The sequence below is a fragment of the Mercenaria mercenaria genome, chromosome 14 (assembly GCF_021730395.1).
Source record: "Mercenaria mercenaria strain notata chromosome 14, MADL_Memer_1, whole genome shotgun sequence".
NCBI lineage: Eukaryota > Metazoa > Mollusca > Bivalvia > Venerida > Veneridae > Mercenaria > Mercenaria mercenaria.
Window position 1 is genome coordinate 42,057,407 of NC_069374.1, and position 21,188 is coordinate 42,078,594.

At 36.3% G+C, this 21,188-nt stretch overlaps 2 protein-coding genes across 4 annotated transcripts in view; one reads left to right on the plus strand and one right to left on the minus strand.

Moving 5' to 3' along the window:
- Positions 1 to 4,100: 4,100 nt before the first annotated feature.
- On the minus strand, positions 4,101 to 13,689 carry LOC123528205 (secretory phospholipase A2 receptor-like). The gene is made up of 5 exons (XM_045307935.2): positions 13,523 to 13,689; positions 12,998 to 13,145; positions 12,657 to 12,817; positions 9,260 to 9,424; positions 4,101 to 5,407 (listed from the first exon to the last, which is right to left on the minus strand). Exons 1-5 carry the CDS (start codon positions 13,572 to 13,574, stop codon positions 4,794 to 4,796), a joined length of 1,140 nt encoding a protein of 379 aa, XP_045163870.2. The 5' UTR covers positions 13,575 to 13,689; the 3' UTR covers positions 4,101 to 4,793.
- A 1,542-nt stretch (positions 13,690 to 15,231) lies between these two features.
- LOC123527391 (kazrin-like) overlaps positions 15,232 to 21,188 on the plus strand; it is a 104,001-nt gene continuing 98,044 nt past the window's right edge. The window contains exons 1-2 of one of the 3 annotated variants that reach the window (XM_045306800.2): positions 15,232 to 15,499; positions 19,778 to 20,110. Coding sequence is in view for 1 of the 3 variants with exons in the window: in XM_045306802.2 (XP_045162737.2) it covers positions 15,457 to 15,499 (43 nt within the window). In the remaining 2 variants the exon portion in view is untranslated. Of the gene's footprint in view, positions 15,500 to 19,260; positions 19,365 to 19,777; positions 20,111 to 21,188 lie in introns of those variants that run through there. The other 2 variants (XM_053523322.1, XM_045306802.2) reach the window with 2 other exon arrangements.

The window sequence follows — 21,188 nt, forward strand, 5'->3', positions numbered from 1 at the left end:
TAGTTCTGTGCAAAACTCCTACATTACTCAAGCGATTTACACCAAACTTTCAAAGAACTACTGTTATCAATTGCCGCAGCATAATTTATCAGGCTTTCGCGATTCGGTCATTTTTGGCGGTGTTATTGCCCTTTGTTTAATTTTACTTATTAATACTACTGTGCCCAACTCCTACATATTTAAGTGGATTTCACCAAATGTTCACAGAACTACTGCCATCAAGTGCCACGGCGCATATTGTCAGGCTTTCGCGATTCTATCATTTTTGGCGGAGTTATTGCCCTTCGTTTAATGTTACTTGTCAATACTTCTGTGCGAAACTACTCTTCCTATATTTCTCATGAGATTTTCATCAAACTTTCACAGAATTACCGTTATCACTGAGTGTCGCAGTGCATATTGTCATGCGTGCATGATTCAGTCATTTTTTGGCGGAGTTATTGCCCTTTGTTTTCACAATTTTCCCTTTGACAAAATTTCCCATTCGGCGGGGGATATAGCTGTCTGTGACCGTTTCTTGTTCTTTTACTTTTAGAGCTAGCATCAAACTTTACACAAATGCATGTAGTGTTGAGTTGTTGTGAACCTTGCTTGAGTCTTTATCATAATGTGACCTTTGCACACATGGCATTCTTCTTGAGAATTTTAGCATTCATTACAGAGTTATGGCCCTTGAAATAGCCAAAATAGTGGATTTTTTGTTTGTGATGCTCATAGCTCAAAAAGTATATGGTATAGAATAATGAATCCTTTTCATATCTTTTTGAGGCTATACCCCATTTAGACTGCAATATGGAAATTATTCAGTAAAAATCCATGCTAGAGTTATGTGTCTAAGTCAGTGACATACAACTATGACCCCGAAGACATTTATGAAGTTTCAGGTGCATACATTTAATAGTTAATGAGAAAATCTTAACCAAGTGTTACGCCGACGCCAACGCCAGGGTAAGTAGGATAGCTCTCCTATTCTGCTAACAGTCGAGCTAAAAATCTATGGCTCCGTGACCTAACTATGCAACCAACCAACCCAACCCGTTTGGTAGAGGACCACCCAAGGATCACCCCTGAGAAATTTTCTTAAAATCCATGAAGCGGTGTATGAAAAGATGTCATTTAAAGAAATTATTAGCGACGATGCACGGCAACGGAGGGCGACAACAATAGCTCATGCTCAGTTGAGCTAAAACCATGTGTCTGAATTCAGTACTTTACAACAGAATTAGCCAGCGGAAGCACTGTCCTTTTTGAGCTGTTTTGATGTAGTCATCTAACAGTTAGTCTGTTGTGATGATTAAATTTTCTGACAGATATTGTAACACATTTCCAACCATGACATTTTATTTTCTAATTTTATGAAAGCACGCTGCAAATCTTTAATGCTGTGGGCCGCATTGACGTTTCGTACTGCAAATTTGTTTGAGAATGTGGAACGTCTACTCTCATGTGGAATTTTTTCCCTCTCCATGAAGTCAGTTAAGATTTTAACTGAATCATCTCCCTCATTTGCACTGGCACCACAGCTGGTGCCACTTCGATCAATAACCAGTATATTGTCCGCTAGTCTGTAGTTCCTTGTCGATAACATGAATAACTAGGGATGGGAACGAATACTGAAATCAATATTCGAATATTCGGTTTGCCATATTCGAATATATTCGAATATTCGGTTAGTTTTAATGGAAGCTTTAAATTCTTATTAAGTGACTGGCATATACACAACGTATTCATTTGTTTAAAGCGTGGATCATCGTAAATAAGGCCAAAAAAAAAAAAATGTTTATTTCGGGTAACCCGATCCTACATAGCGAAACCCGCCGATCCTAGCGTTTTATTTCACGATTCTGTCAGTATAAATCATGAACATATTTAACTAATTCAGTGTTTTAGCTTCAAAATGATACAAAAAATCAAAACGATTATAATTTAGACCGTCGCAATTTTATCTAAAAATAGCAGGTCGTCCCATTTAAACACGTGACGCGCTGTTGTATTACCGCCGCCATTTTGAAAAATTTCAATCGGCGTGTAAAAATCGTCGTGTAAAATGCAAGTAAGGCAGACTTAAACCTCCTTCAACATGAACTTGTGCATCAATCATACGTTTTTCTTGATTTTATTATTAACTACTTCAAAATTTAATTCGAATACGGCCGATTGCGGATGAAAACCGATTCTGCGGATGGTCTGAAACCTCGTACAAAATATTGTGAAAAGATCGACAATATCTACAAGTTTGGTATTGTTTTCGAAAAAAAAAAAATCTACAACTTGTTACATAAAACAGGCGCCAATAAAAATGAACAAAAGATAAAGAAATATCACATTTACGGCTTATACAAACTGTTAATCCGTAGCGATGACCCCAGGTAATTATGCATTCAATTTTCTTGTTAATTGGACATCTTTTGACATGCATCTGACACATTGACGCCTGTTGCAAACTGTTAATAAGTAACGATGGCCACTGCCAATTATGCATTGCTATTTTCTTGTTAATTGGACATCTTTTGATACGTGATAAACTAACATGACATGGTTTTATTCTGTATGTCTCGTTCATATTGCCCAAAATCAATGAAACTTATTTTGAAAAAAAAAATGCAATAATTTACGAATATTCGAATTTGATTTTCATATTCGAATATTCGACAGATTTTCGAATATTCGAATATTCGAACATTCGTTCCCATCCCTATGAATAACTGTATCCAGTGATGTGTAGGTGTGCAATCCCCGACGTTTCAGGTTTAGCTTCTTAAGAATGTTTTTCAATTGACGTAGTGACAACAGAATCCCGTGTCTTAACAGCAAATATCCAAGAATTTCTATGTACTTAAATCCTAGTTTGAAATATTCAACAATGAGTGAGGATCTTCCATTATTTGAAGATGTTGTAGGCAAATAAGTAAACACCACACCAGCTACCATTTCCAGCAGTGTCAACATGAGAAATTTGATTGTCTGTTGATAACTTATCTGTAATAGTAAAAGTGATATGTTCCACCAGGAAATGTTACTTGCACGTGGAAGTACTGCGAAGGTCTCGCAGGAACATAGCCTACTACAATGTAAAAGTACTGCGAAGGTCACGCAGGAACAGAGCATACTACAATGTGGAAGTACTGCGAAGGTCACGCAGGAACAGAGCATACTACAATGTGGAAGTACTGCGAAGGTCACGCAGGAACAGAGCATACTACAATGTGGAAGTACTGCGAAGGTCACGCAGGAACAGAGCATACTACAAGGAGACTAGTAAGCACCAGCATATCTCATCTACTGACGAAGAACACAAATTTGCACATGCCAAAATTGACTAGATTAACCAGAAATAGTTTTCATTTATTAGCCAACATTATACACATTGAATCTGATGGTATACCAAACATCTGTCAATGCATTTCTTACGAATTATGCCGAAATAGTTCCATGTAAACTCGGACATCAGTCATTAACAATGCTCTTCCAATTTTGCAAAATGAGCAAGACTACTTACCTTTTAGAGAGCTTTGCCATCGTTGCCAACGTCAGCCATCTTCTACGCACGTTCTACAAACGCGCACCAATATTACACGGAAGGTACAAGCCATAACTCAAAAGTCACAAGTCTTAATAAAATCTGGAAAGTAGATCCCTCGGAAGCACCAAGAACAAGGCAAACAGTGAAAATTGCAGACTCAATTTGATTGAGTCTGTTCATGAGCAGTAATGGAAAATGCAACACTGCCCACGCCCAATAGTCATTAGTCACAAGTCAAAATTGCCCTCCAGGGCTTCCATAGCTACTTGATGTTGGGCGGTTTTGCGCTCATTTTAATCTTCTAATGTTACAACTCTTAACTTCTATAGCCAATATCCATGGCAACACGAGAAGAAAACACACACTTCTATGAAAATTAAGCTGCATCTTTTGCCTTGATTATGTCTTATTTATTTTCCGTTTATTTTTATACACACACATCATGCTATACTACGGAATCCAGTTAGGCTCAACGTAGCGTAATGCGACGAGATATACCTTAATTTTTTCAAAGATAGAAATACATTAAATAAAGTAAAGAAATTTATTTCCAAGTCCTTCAGATAGCCAAAAATGATTTTACAGTTGTGAAATTTGTGATAGTTTCGTTTACACCAATAACAGAAGTTTTAATATTTTTAAATTCAAAGTTGTGATCCGCAAAGATGACAACTCAGAGATATCTACTGGTTTACTTCCCTTGCAATTACACAATTGAGTGGAATACGAAAACGGTTTTAGACACAATATCATACCTTTTGCAACAACAAAAACATTTAGGATATATTCATATGTGTTTAATTTACCCTTTAAAAACTGCTTCATATGTTTTTGTCAGCTTACTTATGGTGAAAAATTAACTGTTAACAAGCCGATAATAAAATGATTTACAAATGTACCACTAAGTATTTAATAGTGAAGATAATACAGTTTTGCTTGTATCAAAATGTTACATTAGAGCAGGTCTTGTAAAACAGGACAGGTATGATTAGTAAATTTTATTGATCTCTGTTTCCTATGCCTACCTTTAGCTGAAAGCTTTTGCGTCCGTCTTTTTATTTCATTTGCATATTTATGTAGATTAAATCACACAAATGCTTTTTGCTGGAATTTAAAACTACTAAGTCAGCGTAACGAATTGTATATTGATGAAACTTGCCGGGAAGATCTGAGAATAGTGTCATCCTGAAACAGGCTAAAATACCTACAGTTATTATACAACAATTATGTTGATCAAACCAGACTGCACTACGTTTTTGCTTGTACTATCCTAGTTACACCTGCACCTTATGCATCCGTCAAGTCCTACGTATACTCCGGCATAACCTCTCGGACACGAGTTAGCACAGTTTAGTTCAGAACAAAGAACTGGCTTTTCTGTAGACGTTCTAGCATTGTCAACTGACCGTAAAGTGGTTAATGTTTTGGTAGGTGTAGCGGAATCATGTCTGGTTATAAGTATGGTTTCTATTTTATTGTTAATTGCAGCTGCGTCAGTAGTGAAATGACTCTGTATCGTCCCTGGTGAATTTAAACCTGTCTTTGAGACAGGAGCAGTATGCAAGAAAACTGACGTTTTAGTCTTTGATGTAGAAAGAGTACGCAAGAAAGTAGATGTTTTAATTGAGTTTGCTATGTTAGCTGGCAATACCGGAAGTAATTGTATGGAATGATTAGGTGATAAATCAGTCGAAAAGGGGGTTTCTGTTTGCAGCGTTTTAATCGGAGTTTCTGTATTTACTAAAGTCTGTTGAAGTTCTTTTGTTGATGTTTGTTGACTTTCGGATTTAGTATTGAAGCTTGAAGCTAACAGAGAAGAAAACTCTGTAGGGGTAGACGCTGATGTGGACAGTTTCGGCAGATTGGTATAACGTGTTGACATCTCTGAAATGGTGAAACATCTTTTCAAGCATATACTAACAATATTACATCTTAGTACAAATGCAGTAAAATATGTCAAGAACATTTATATTCATATCAATTATGATGATGATAAATCATGTAAGTCCAAGCTGTTCTGTGCTGTTGTTATGTTACAAAATACTGATAAAGTATGTAAGTCCTAGCTGTTCTGTGCTGTTGTTATGTTACATAATACTGATAAAGTATGTAAGTCCTACCTGTTAAGTGTTGTTGTTATGTTATAAAAGAATAATGAAGCTTGTAAGTCATAGCTTTCCCATGTAGTCGTCACGAAATACTGATGAAGCATGTAAGCTAGCTGTTCCGTGTTGTTGTTATGTTATAAACTACTAAAGAAGCATGTAAGCCTAGCTGTTCCGTGTAGTCGTTATGTTATAAACTACTAATGAAGCATGTAAGTCCTAGCTTTTCCGTGTTGTTGTTATATTATAAAATATTGATGAAGCATGTAAGTCCTAGCTGTTCCTCGTTGTCGTTATGTTATAAACTACTAATGAAGATGTAAGTCCTAGCTTTTCCATGTAGTCGTTATGTTATGAAATACTGATGAAGCATGTAAGTACTAGCTGTTCCTCGTTGTCGTTATGTTATAAACTACTAATGAAGCATGTAAGTCCTAGCTTTTCCATGTAGTCATTATGTTATGAAATACTGATGAAGCATGTAAGTACTAGCTGTTCCTCGTTGTCGTTATGTTATAAACTACTAATGAAGCATGTAAGTCCTAGCTTTTCCTCGTTGTCGTTATGTTATAAACAGCTAATGAAGCATGTAAGTCCTTGCTGTTCAGTGTTGTCGTTATGTTATGAAATACTGATGAAGCATGTAAGTACTAGCGGTTCCCAGTTGTCGTTATGTTCAGTATAAAATACTGATGAAGCATGTAAGCCTAGCTGTTCCGTGTTCTTATAATGTTATAAAGTACTAATGAAGCATGTAAGTATTGTTTTTTCCATGTAATCGTTATCTTATGAAATACAGATGAAGCATGTAAGTACTAGCTGTTCCGTGTTGTTATTATGTTATAAAATACTGATAAAGCATGTAAGCCTAGCTGTTCCATGTTCTTATAATGTTATAAAGTACTAATGAAGCATGTAAGTACTGGTTTTTCCATGTAGTCGTTATGTTATGAAATACAGATGAAGCATGTAAGTACTAGCGGTTCCATGTTGTCGTTATGTTGTAAAATACTGATGAAGCATGTAAGTACTAGCTGTTCCGTGTTGTCGTTATGTTATAAGATACTGATGAAGCCTAGTTGTTCCTTGTAGTCGTTATGTTATGAAATACTGATGAAGCATGTAAGTACTAGCTGTTCCGTGTTGTTGCTATGTTATAAAATACTGATAAAGCATGTAAGACCTAGCTATTCCTTGTTGTCGTTTCGTTATAAACTTCTAATGAAGCATGTAAGTCCTAGCTTTTCCATGTTGTTGTTATGTTATGAATTACTGATGAAGCATGTAAGCTAGCTGTTTCGTGTTGTTGCTATGTTATAAACTACTAATGAAGCATGTAAGTCCTAGCTTTTCCGTGTAGACGTTATGTTATGAAATACAGATGAACCATGTAAGTCCTAGCTGTTCCTTGTTGTCGTTATGTTATAAACTATTAATGAAGCATGTAAGTCCTAGCTTTTCCGTGTTGTTGTTATGTTATGAAATACTGATGAAGCATGTAAGTCCTAGCTGTTCCTTGTTGTCATTATGTTATAAACTACTAATGAAGCAAGTAAGTCCTAGCTTTTCCGTGTAGTCGTTATGTTATGAAATACAGATGAAGCATGTAAGTCCTATCTGTTCCTTGTTGTCGTTATGTTATAAACTATTAACGAAGCATGTAAGTCCTAGCTGTTCCTTGTTGTCGTTATGTTATAATCTATTAATGAAGCATGTAAGTCCTAGCTTTTCCGTGTTGTTGTTTTGTTAAGAAATACTGATGAACCATGTAAGCTAGCTGTTCCTTGTTGTCGTTATGTTATAAACTATTAATGAAGCATGTAAGTCCTAGCTTTTCCGTGTAGTCGTTATGTTATGAAATACAGATGAAGCATGTAATTCCTAGCTGTTCCTTGTTGCCGTTATGTTATAAACTACTAATGAAGTATGTAAGTCAGAGTTTTTCCGTGTTGTTGTTATGTTATGAAATTCAGATGAAGCATGTAAGTCCTTGCTGTTCCTTGTTGCCGTTATGTTATAAAGTACTAACGAAGTATGTAAGTACTAGCTTTTCCATGTAGTCGTTATGTTATAAATACTGATGAAGCATGTAAGTCCTAGCTTTTCCGTGTTGTTGTTGTTATGTTATAAAATACTGATGAAGCATGTAAGTACTAGCTGTTCCATGTTGTCGTTATGTTGTAAAATACTGATGAAGCATGTAAGTACTAGCTGTTCCATGTTGTTGTTATGTTATAAAATACTGACGAAGCCTAGCTGTTACGTGTAGTCGTTATGTTATGAAATACTGATGAAGCATGTAAGCCTAGATGTTCCGTGTTGTTGTTATGTTTTGAAATACTGATGAAGCATGTAAAGCTAGCTGTTCCCTGTAGTCGTTATGTTATAAAATACTGATGAAGCATGTAAGTCATAGCTATCCAATGTTGTCGTTATGTTATGAATTACTGATGAAACATGTAAACCTAGCTGTTCCGTGTTGTCGTTATGTTATGAAATACTGGTGAAGCATGTAAGACTAGCTGTTCCGTGTTGTCATTACGTTATAAAATACTGATGAAGCATGTAAGCATTGCTGTTTCGTGGTGTTGTTATGTTATGAATTACTGATGAAGCATGTAAAATAAAGAAAAGTGGAAACTTCACAGGTCGCCCAACACGACAAAAACGAAAATGTTGCAGGCTCGGTTTGATTGAGCCTGCTCATGGTAGTGGAAATGCATGCTACCGTCCACGCCCTCTAGCCCCGGGTTGAGCAGAACTCATAAGCCTAGCTGTTCTGTGTTGTCGTTATGTTATAAAATACTGATGAAGCATGTAAGCATTGCTGTTTGGTGCTGTTATTATGTTATGAAATACTGGTGAAGCATGTAAGCCTAGCTGTTCCGTGTTGTCGTTATGTTATAAAATACTGATGAAGCACGTAAGAATTGCTGTTCATTGTTGTCGTTATGTTATAAAATACTGATGAAGCATGTAAGTCCTAGCTTTTCCGTGTTGTCGTTATGTTATAAAATACTGATGAAGCATGTAAGTACTAGCTGTTCCGTGTTGTCGTTATGTTATAAAGTACTGATGAAGCATGTAAGTACTAGCTGTTCCGTGTTGTCGTTATGTTATAAAGTACTGATGAAGCATGTAAGTACTAGCTGTTCCGTGTTGTTGTTATGTTATAAAATACTGGTGAAGCATGTAAGTACTAGCTGTTCCGTGTTGTCGTTATGTTATAAAATACTGATGAAGCATGTAAGTACTAGCTGTTCCGTGTTGTTGTTATGTTATAAAATACTGATGAAGCATGTAAGTACTAGCTGTTCCGTGTTGTTGTTATGTTATGAATTACTGATGAAACATGTAAGTCCTAGCTGTTCAGTAGTGATATTATGTAAGTCCTAGCTGCTCAGTAGTGATACTATGTAAGTCCTAGCTGTTCAGTAGTGATACTATGTAAGTCCTAGCTGTTCAGTAGTGATACTATGTAAGTCCTAGCTGTTCAGTAGTGATAATATGTAAGTCCTAGCTGTTCAGTAGTGATACTATGTAAGTCCTAGCTGTTCAGTAGTGATACTATGTAAGTCCTAGCTGTTCAGTAGTGATACTATGGTGTAAAACATGTAGAAACAATATTTACCATATTCACAAATGTAAGAGAACTTCTGCGGCCACAGATGACATTCTCGATCGTGCCAGCGTCCACCGTCATCCATGCGAATTTGAGCACAGTCTTGTGTTAGATGAAGAAAGTTAGCCCCACCTTGTAAGTGTGCCCAGTTGTTGTAACCATGCAAATGCTCACCTGAAACATTTGGAAACTGTTAAAACATTCAAATATTGGAAACAGGCTGCTGCTAACATATCAAGCACTTGCCGGTTATTACCCACGCAAATACATTTTATATGAACATATATATCTGAAACAAACGATGTTATGTATTTACTTACTCATAGCGAATAGAAGCAGTTTACGTTAAATAAATCATGTTGTAAAAGATTTGGGTTATTATTACAATAATCCGTGGACTTTGCTATTGACATGATTTCAAGACATGAATGGGGTGGCACTGCGTTATGAAAGAGAAATTATGCACATGTGTCATAAATAAACACATTTTTGAAACATTTTCGTGGACTTACGATTCACCCTTTGCCAGTGTGATTCTTGTCGTCTGTAAGTGAAATCTACCAAGAAACCCTAGTTTATGGAAGTTACCATTCACTCATTACCAGTGTAGTTCGTGTCGTCTGTAAGTGAGATCTACCAAGAAACCCTAGTTTATGGAAGTTACCATTCACTCATTACCAGTGTAGTTCATGTTGTCTGTAAGTGAAATCTACCAAGAAACCCTAGTTAATGGAAGTTACCATTAAGTTACCATTCACTCATTACCAGTGCAGTTCGTGACGTCTGTAAGTGAGATCTACCAAGAAACCCTAGTTTATGGAAGTTACCATTCACTCATTACCAGTGTAGTTCGTGACGTCTGTAAGTGAGATCTACCAAGAAACCCTAGTTTATGGAAGTTACCATTCACTCATTACCAGTGTAGTTCGTGACGTCTGTAAGTGAGATCTACCAAGAAACCCTAGTTTATGGAAGTTACCATTCACTCATTACCAGTGTAGTTCGTGTCGTCTGTAAGTGAGATCTACCAAAAAACCCTAGTTTATGGAAGTTACCATTCACTCATTACCAGTGTAGTTCGTGTCGTCTGTAAGTGAGATCTACCAAGAAACCCTAGTTTATGGAAGTTACCATTCACTCATTACCAGTGTAGTTCGTGTCGTCTGTAAGTAAGATCTACCAAGAAACCCTAGTTTATGGAAGTTACCATTCATCCATTACCAGTGTAGTTCGTGTCGTCTGTAAGTGATATCTACCAGTGTAGTTCGTGTCGTCTGTAAGTGAGATCTACCAAGAAACCCTAGTTTATGGAAGTTACCATTAAGTTACCGTTCACTCATTACCAGTGTAGTTCGTGTCGTCTGTAAGTGAGATCTACCAAGAAACCCTAGTTTATGGAAGTTACCATTCACTCATTACCAGTGTAGTTCGTGATGTCTGTAAGTGAGATCTACCAAGAAACCCTAGTTTATGGAAGTTACCATTCACTCATTACCAGTGTAGTTCGTGTCGTCTGTAAGTGAGATCTACCAAGAAACCCTAGTTTATGAAAGTTACCATTCACTCATTACCAGTGTAGTTCGTGTCGTCTGTAAGTGAGATCTACCAAGAAACCCTAGTTTATGGAAGTTACCATTCACTCATTACCAGTGTAGTTCGTGTCGTCTGTAAGTGAGATCTACCAAGAAACCCTAGTTTATGGAAGTTACCATTCACTCATTACCAGTGTAGTTCGTGTCGTCTATAAGTGAGATCTACCAAGAAACCCTAGTTTATGGAAGTTACCATTAAGTTATCATTCACTCATTACCAGTGTAGTTCGTGACGTCTGTAAGTGAGATCTACCAAGAAACCCTAGTTTATGGAAGTTACCATTCACTCATTACCAGTGTAGTTCGTGTCGTCTGTAAGTGAGATCTACCAAGAAACCCTAGTTTATGGAAGTTACCATTCACTCATTACCCGTGTTGTTCGTGTCGTCTGTAAGTGAGATCTACCAAGAAAACCTAGTTTATGGAAGTTACCATTCACTCATTACCAGTGTAGTTCGTGTCGTCTGTAAGTGAATATACCACAAAACCCTAGTTTAGGAAGTTACCATTCACTCATTACTAGTGTAGTTCGTGTCGTCTGTAAGTGAGATCTACCAAGAAACCCTAGTTTATGGAAGTTACCATTCACTCATTACCAGTGTAGTTCGTGTCGTCTATAAGTGAGATCTACCAAGAAACCTAGTTTATGGAAGTTACCATGAAGTTATCATTCACTCATTACCAGTGTAGTTCGTGACGTCTGTAAGTGAGATCTACCAAGAAACCCTAGTTTATGGAAGTTACCATTCACTCATTACCAGTGTAGTTCGTGTCGTCTGTAAGTGAGATCTACCAAGAAACCCTAGTTTATGGAAGTTACCATTCACTCATTACCAGTTTAGTTCGTGACGTCTGTAAGTGAGATCTACCAAGAAACCCTAGTTTATGGAAGTTACCATTCACTCATTACCCGTGTTGTTCGTGTCGTCTGTAAGTGAGATCTACCAAGAAACCCTAGTTTATGGAAGTACCATTCACTCATTACCATGTAGTTCGTGTCGTCTGTATAGTGAGATCTACCAAGAAACCCTAGTTTATGGAAGTTACCATTAAGTTACCATTCACTCATTACCAGTGTAGTTCGTGACGTCTGTAAGTGAGATCTACCAAGAAACCCTAGTTTATGGAAGTTACCATTCACTCATTACCAGTGTAGTTCGTGTCGTCTGTAAGTGAGATCTACCAAGAAACCCTAGTTTATGGAAGTTACCATTCACTCATTACCAGTGTAGTTCGTGACGTCTGTAAGTGAGATCTACCAAGAAACCCTAGTTTATGGAAGTTACCATTCACTCATTGTAGTTCGTGACGTCTATCAGTCAGACCTAATTATATACCGTCCAGATGCCCTCATACGTGTTCTCTGGGGGATGAACTTACCATTCACCCATTGCCAGTGTAGGTCGTAACTTGTATCAGTGAGACCTATCCAAATGCCATCCTGTATGTTCCCTAGTGTATTGACTTACCATTCACCCATTGCCAATGTAGTTCATAACATCTATCAGTAGGGCATATACAGATGCCAATCCTGTGTGTTCCTAATATATAGACATCATTCACACATTGCCAGTGAACTTCGTGACTCCTTTAAGTGAGACCTACCCAGGTGTCATCCTTGGTGTTCCGCTAGTGTATGAACTTACCATTTAGCCATTGCCAGTATAATTCGTCACGTATATCAGTGAAACCTATCCAGATGCCACTCCTTTGTGTTCTCAAGTGTATTACTATTCACCCATTGCCAGTCGTGACGTTTATCAATGAGACTTATCCAGATGCCGTCTTTTGCTTTTCCTAGTGTATGAACTTACCATTTACCCATTGCCAGTGTAGTTCGTTGCTCCTATCAGTGAGACCTATCCAGACACCATCTTTTGTGTTCCCTAGTGTATGAAGAGTACTGACTATGAAGGTTTGTATAGCAGCGTCATCCACTAGAACAAGGTCTCCACCTTTTTTCTGACAGTCATGTCTGAAATAGATATAACTACAGTAGCAAGTGATGTTGCTGACATCATGGATATGTGAGCTTTTAAAGCGGAAGTCGGTGTATGAATGGCATATTTTGCAAATTCCTAAATAATTAATTTTTCGGAATCGCAAAACTCTTTTGCCAAGCGCAAATTTTATGAATTTCTCCAACCAATTTTACCTCGCTTCCGTCCAATACTTTTCTTTGTATATGACAAACTCGTAACACTTTTCGCGAAATGAATGCAGGTATCTTCCATGAGCGACTGTATCAGGACAATGGTCTATGCTGCTCGCAGAACCGCCCAGTACAAACTGAGATGACATGTCTAAAATAAAACAACTTTGACATAAACTTTGAACAAACACGAAATAAATACATAAATACATATACTTTAGTTAGATAGGTACGCTCCATTTATGAGATCAATTACAACCTCTGAAGTCCTAGGTTTCGATATAGTTACCATAGTAATATGACAACAATAAATCAGTGCACGCCAATCTCGTTATTTTATATTACTAATACTCTCCTGCAAAAAATATTTTAGCCAGGAACAAAGGAAAATAGCAAGGGAAGATATAATCTACATGTTTATATTTTATTAGTTTCTACACGATACATGTTTATAATTTTTAGATTGTAGGAAAAAAACACAATCAGACACGACACAGGGGAAAATGGAGTTCAATATAAAGTACTTACGAAATAGACATGCAATAAGTATAAGCGATATTTCAATTTTCCCTTCGTACATAGCTTATTCTATTTATTTTCGGTAAAATGTCCGGTAGTGGAGATCACTCTATATAATATCATATAGTCGTACGATGAAATTCATCAGCAATATATATATATATTTGTTGCTGGTGAATTTCATCGTACGATATGGTGATGAACATGAACTTACAACGTTATCTCTTTGTTACAGTAAGATTATTGGATACATAACTGAACTGTAAGCTCGTCCAGTTATCCTTATGTGTACGTTTTATTTCGGATTAAAATTGTATTTTTTTATGTCATATCCAAAATACCACCAGAATAACTCAATTATTCAAACAACTGCACACTTTCATGATAAACTAACTTTAATTTTATGTTTCTATGTTATTTTTCACATTTTCTTTCTATTCGAGATACTGGGTCAAACAATCCTTTTTTTCGCTGGCTCAAAATGTGGCCCTCGTCTCAGTGTCATGTGCAGACTGGTTTCAAGTTTTATTGATAAAGTCAAGGTCCTTAGTGGGCATCTGACAACAACAACAACAACATAAACAGCAACAACAACAAAATGAAAACTCGCGAAAGACACTCCAATCCCACACCGAAACAAACAAATATCGTCTGTGAGAATGGGAGTATTCAATTGCATATGGCTATGATATGTTTACAAAAGATTGAATTTTTTTACTTCTTTCTCGTGCTGTTCATTAGCTGTGAAAATTTGAGAGCATTTGGATGAATTATAGTACTCTTTTACATAGTTTCTTCTTTTAGCTGTAAAGTGATTACACTGAAAAAAAGAAGATAATTAAATTCATTACCTAAAGTATTTTGGTTGCATGGATTACAAGTTCTAAGATTTCTGTCTATATTTTAAAAAATCTTCCTTTTTGAAAAGGCAGTTTGTGGTTCATGAAAAGTATTAGCTAGATCCAAAGACAAAATGTTGAAATACTTTTCAAAAACAAAATCCCCTTTATATGTCACCCATGGCAAAAAACTCTTACACATGATATAGAAACAGTGCAAAGAGCTGCAGCTAGATATGTCATGAATGACTACTCATACCAAGTAGTGTCACAGCAATGCTACATGCTACAACGTAGAATAATAGCATTGTCATGGTAGACACTATATATCTAGAAACAATAGCTTCTCTGTGCCATTCTCATGAACACAGTTTCACATCAACTTTTTCTTCCCTCGCACAGTCAGATATTGGAATGAACTCCCATACAACACCAAGGCTATAAGTGCAAGACTAACAGCCTAGCTGCTTACATGTTCTAACACAATCATTTTTACTTGTATAACACCCTTGTATAATAGTAAGATTTTACTAATGACCCCGACCTTCCAGTTATAATCGACTTTGATTGTTGGAAGTAACACAGTTGAAGTTGAAGTCAGGGACATAAAAAGATACATTATTCCTGTCGAAGTTGAAGTATAAGTATACGATAATTGAGACATTTACTAAGAGTTGGTTAGTGTACTTCTCCATCTTTGAACAAACTGGTCTTTAAGCCTGGAGTTAACAATTCTTAAACAATGTTAGTGACAAAACTTTGACAAACCAAGATCAGAAGACCATAGATAGTTAATATGACCGTGACCGTTTGTATGTTACGGCGTTAAGACGGCAGTTATCGCTGGTGACATGTGACGCACGTGCTACTATCGCTATTTATTGCGACTGAGAATATTGGAATTCATGAATTATTGACCATATTTGCCACACGTTCCAAACATTCTGCTTTTGAATGTATCGATCTGCGTGACTCAGATGATGTTATTTTGTCTGCTTTACAACACGTGTCATATAAAAGATGTGCCACGGTGGGTGGGGGTAAAACACCTGTTGCCGGGAATGACCATGATCATCTACTGTTAATTGCAGTTTGAAAAGGAAAATGGATAAAAGAAGCAAATCTCATTCTGTCAACATGGTGAAAGGTAAGCTTATTAAAGTACATGAAATCAGTTGCCATTGGCAGCAATAATTTAATATCTTCATGACAATTTATTGGCTAACTCAAAACTTACGATATGGCTGAATTTACGACATTGTTAAGGTAACACTAAGGTAACGTTTTTTGATTACTGAAAGCTTACCTTATCAGCCTAACTAATGTATGTGGAGCCTATACTGTAAAGTGCATAAAAATGAAAATGACTGGAATCTCTCACAAATCGTAAATTGTATTTCTGATTTTGTTTATTAAATAATCATGCTGGACATGATTGATTTCTGCCTCTGCGACCAGTGTAGACATTGATCAGCATGCACATCCATGCAGTCTGATCCTGATCTGCACTGTTCGCCATTCAGTCAGTATCTTTTTGGTAAGCACCCCTTTAAACAGTTAATGGTACTGTCCAAATTGAAAGACGGACAAGTTCATAATAGAAATATAGCAGGGTAAGGGTTAATAAAGCAAATTTGCATTAAGTTAGGAATTGGCTAAATATCAGCCCCTGCTATAGAAGGATGAAAAGAATTTTCAGTCTGTAAATTAACAGACTGGCTAAGCAGGTGCGTAGCTAGGACCTTAGACGTAGTATGCAGAGTGGTGTAGGGGGGTACGGGTGAGCTTTTGTGATCGCCCTGTGTCCGTCGTCGTCGTCCGTCATCAACAATTTGACCGTTAATATTCTAGAGGTCACAATTTTAACCCAATCTTCATGAAACTTGGTCAGAATGTTAGCCTCAATAAAATCTTGGACGAGTTTGATATTTGGTCATCTGGGGTCAAAAACTAGGTCACCAGGTCAGATCAAAGGAGAAGCTTGTTAACACTCGAGGTGTCACAATTTTGGCCCAATTTTAATGAAACTTGGTTAGAATGTTACCCTTAATAAAATCTTGGACGAGTTTGACATTGGTTCATCTTGGGTCAAAAACTAGGTCACCAGGTCAAATCAAAGGAAAAGCTTGTTAACACTCTAGAGGCCACATTTATGACTGTATCTTCATGAAACTTGGTCAGAATGTTAATCTTGATGATCTTTAGGCAAGTTCGAATCTGGGTTATATAGGGTCAAAAACTAGGTCACAAGGTCAAATCAAAGGAAAAGCTAGAGGCCACATTTATGACCACATCTTAATGAAAAATTTTCAGAATATTAATCTTGATGATCTTTAGGTCGGGTTCAAATCTTGGTCAGGTGGGGTCAAAAACTACGTCAAATCAAAGGAAAAGCTAGTTAACACTCTAGAGGCCACATTTAAGACTATATCTTAAGAAACTTGGTCAGAATGTTAACCTTGATGATCTTTAGGTCAAGTTCAAATCTGGGTCAGGTGGGGTCAAAAGCTAGGTCTCCAGGTCAAATCAAAGGAAAAGCTAGTAAACACTCTAGAGGCCACATTTATGACCATACCTAAATGAAACTCGGTCAGAATGTTAATCTTGATGATCTCTAGGTCAAGTTCAAATCTGGGTCGGGTGGGGTCAAAAACTAGGTCGCCAGGTCAAATCAGAGGAATAGCTAATTAACACTCTAGATGCCACATTCATGACATCTCTTAATGAAACTTGGTCAGAATGTTAACTTTGATGATCTCTAGGTCAAGTTCAAATCTGAGGTATTTGGAGTAAAAACCTATGTCACCAGGTCAAATCAAACGTAAGCTTGTTAAGACTCTAGATGCCACATTTATGATAATATCTTAATGAAACTTGGTCAGAATGCTAATCTTGATGATCTTTAGGTCAAATTCAAATCTGGGTCAGGTGGGGTCAAAAACTAGGTCACCAGGTCAAATAAAAGGAAAAGCTTGTTAACACTAGAGGCCACATTTATGACTGTATCTTCTTGAAACTTGGTCAGAATGTTAACCTTTAGGTCAAGTTCAAATCTGGGTCATGTGAAATGTGACCTACTGACCTACTTTTTTTTTTTTTAAGATACAGCCTTGAAATTTGGATGGCATGTACAGTTTTTGCACACCGATCTTAAAACTGACCAGTGACCATGAATGTGACCTACTGACCTTCTTTCTTCAGGATAGCATTACAGGGCCTTCAGGGACCTCTTGTTATCCCCCGACAAAAGTCGGAGGGATATAGTTTTGGCGTTGTCCGTCCGTCCGGAGCCATATCTAGGAAGTGGTGTCCGTCCGGAGCCATATCTAGGAAGTGGTTGGGAATATTTATATAAAACTTCATATACATGTTCACCACTATGAGTTTATGCGGCCCGTCAAGTTTCAGTCAAATTGCCCAAGTAACACCAGAGTTATGGCCCTTAGAAGTTTCTAGTGTTAAATATATAGGGTATTATAAATATGGCAATTTCTGCATCATAACTTTTGATATATTTGACCTAGAACTACGAAACTTAAACAGGATTTAGATCACCATTATGTGGTTGTGCACACACAGTTTCGTTCGGATTTCTTTTGTAACTTCAGAGTTATTGCTCCTTAATTATATAAAAATCCACATATTTGTACATAACAAACTTACCATTTGGTAGAATTTCATTGAATTTCTTTCATTCTTTTCCCTGAACATTTATTATAAACATGTGAAGTTGTGCACCCACACCTGGTCACCCCCTTACCTTGGTCACACCTCCTACCCCTCCCCCCAATTTTTTTTTTTTTTCATTCCTTATTTTAGATTTTTTTACAAACCTTCCATGAATATTTATCAACATGCAAGTTGTACCATTCTCCCACCTCGCTCCTCCACCCAGTCATGCATCCTCTGCCCCACTCCCCCCCACCCCCCAACTCCCCCACTTCACCCAAATTTTTTTTTTTTTTTTCATTTTAAACTTTTCAACTTTTCATCAGTATTTATAATCAACATGAGAAGTTTTGTTTCCTCACCTGTTCAACAACCCCATTCCCCTAAAAAAAAAAAATTAACATATATATATATTTACATTCCTTTTTTTTTTTTTTAAATGTTCAAACCTTCAACATGTTAAGTTGTCATTGCACCAACCTTGCCCCCAGCCATGTTCAAGATATCTTACTTGATTGTGTTCTCTTAAGGACATCAGTTCTTTTAAGTTCAAATGTACATGTTAAACAGCAACACTTGGTGCCAAACCAATCAAAGACAATATTTCGTTCCAGTTAAACTTCAAGCTCACATTTCAATTAACTGCATTTAATTTTGAAAGCTAAGCTTATTACAGTAAGCATATTCCATTTAATATAAATTCTTTAGTCAGGATCAAAGTATCATACATTTATTATGTACTCTTTAATTAAACATTTGTTTTCTGTTAAATTGATTTTGACTTATGAAATTATTTGCTTCTTAGTAACATCCTTAACTTTTTGCCGTATATTTTTTTTTGCCTTTCCTCACCACAAACCCTTTCGGCGGGGGATACCATTTCATCGAATTTGCTTGTTTTATTTAAAGTGATACATAAATTCATTTTACTGTCAGATCGCTGAATAGTGGAGTGCGCTGTCTTACAAACAGCTCTTGTTACAAACCAGTTCAATATTAAAATCAGTCTGGTGTCAATTGCCTACTGACAAATTAAAGCATTACTGGTACTATTAAAGATGCCTTGAACAATTCCGGAACAATTATTACCCTCAGCAGGAATAATATGCTTGGGACAACCACCATTAGGTCATTATGCACTTCTCTGTAATGGTGCCAGGCAGTCAAGTATTAATCTCTGATTTCTTTTTATAATGTCTTCATTGCACAAAAGTATCAACCGACAACCTATGAATAGGTGATCCAACACCTGACTGGGACTTTATTGTACAACTTTCCTGAACTTAAAAGTCAATGAGAAGGCTCTGAGTTATGGGGAAAAGACATTGTGTAATATTGATCAAGTAATTATAATTATCTGTTATAAAAAAAATCTGGTCAGATATTCAGGAGCAGGAATTGAGCCCTCGTGGTTTAATATCTGAATGTGAATGATGATGGTAATTTTTATAATTAGACGAGGTCTTGATTGTTTTCATTCTTAAATTCACTGAAATATTTTGATAAAAATTGCTAGGGTTCATTTACATGAGTAGTAATAAACAGGACGTCATAAGAGATTTTATGTCAAAATTGACGTCATAATGCTCTCTTTGCCAGCCTTCACGTCAGTTGTTGTTTATCACAGAATATATAGAGCTGGAACTTCTTCTTTGTTTCACTTGCAATCAAATGTAGCCGTGTTAGAATATTTATTTACTCTAAGGTTACATCTAAACCTACAAAGTGTTAATGACGATATATATTTTATTTTAAGTTTGGTATGGCCACCTAGGGATTTGATCAAGAAAGACTACTCCTGCAAGTACATTTGATTTTCATTAGGGGAAGTAATCAATGACAGAGTTTAATAACGGTGAAAAAATGACATTATGTTGAGAGTGTATTTAAGCTGAAACACAAACATTTAATAAAAATGTTGATGGGATTAATTTTACTTATTCTATAATGGATTTTAATCTTGGATCAATGATTAAATGTAACAATATATAATTACCATGTTTGAAAAAAATACAAAAAATACTGGACTTGTGTTTTGAAAAATTTGTGGTGGGGAAAATCTACAGGTACAATTGTTTGAAAATTAAATGTAAGATTTTAGAATGTATTTTTAAATGTGGTTCGTAAAGATTTAGAAGTTGATAATGTCAGAACTTCATACAATAGAGTTGATTCAAACTACAAAAGCATGCATTTTATATGTTTTATGTTGCAAAAAAACAGTTTCTTAATATTGTGCCTGAATACATAATTGATTATGAAATACTGATTTATGTTTATTGTAATTAGGCAATGTTGAATTTTCTGTTTAGTTCAATGCTTGTTTATATTTTGTCTTTTTTGCAAAGATATTTTATATGGCAAGGATTTTACTACATTTATTATAAGAAATTTGATCAGAACACTGTAAATTAATTTGTCTTGTGTTTCTGTTTTTGGTGTCTTATTTCAAAAGTTGTAAGGTGGGCAATTTCATTGATTTTGTTTGATCTATGTCTGGCTACCTGCATGGGGACTGATGTCTTAGATTTCTGGTAGATCATTCGGACCAGGATGTCCCTAGATAATGATTTGACGTAAATCATTTATGAGGATTTGTATTCTGATGACTGGGAAAAAAAAAAAAACAGTTTCAAGGAGTGTTTATATCATAAAGATTTGAACCAAGTCTTTATATCATGCTATCATCTGTATCAACATATCTTTACCTGTCATTAATCAGGAAAGTTGATCATAAGTAATTAAGTGCATTTGAACATTTTCATTGTGTGATAATGTTGTCTCCCTATCTTATAACCTCATTTGAACCTGTTAAATGTTGACATTGGCTGGTTAAAATGCAGAAAACGTAAAACTGATTATATTTGCTAAAATTGTTATCAAGTGCAGACCTGTGATCAGTGTGGGTTTTAAACAGGATGTGATTCTGTGGATTTATTATGGCTAAATTGAATGATTTTTGGATTTGCAAAATTTAGTGTAATTAGGCTGTATTTTTACACTGTGGTATAACTTCTGAGTAATTTGTGAGTGGACAGCCACTCAAAGCTGCTTTTTTGTGTGGACATGAAATCCACCCAGCCAGCATTTGGGGCACGTTTTAAGAGAGGGACTGGTTTGGAAATGGGAGAACTTAGCTTGCCTTTTTTCGGGCTTAGAAAATCCTA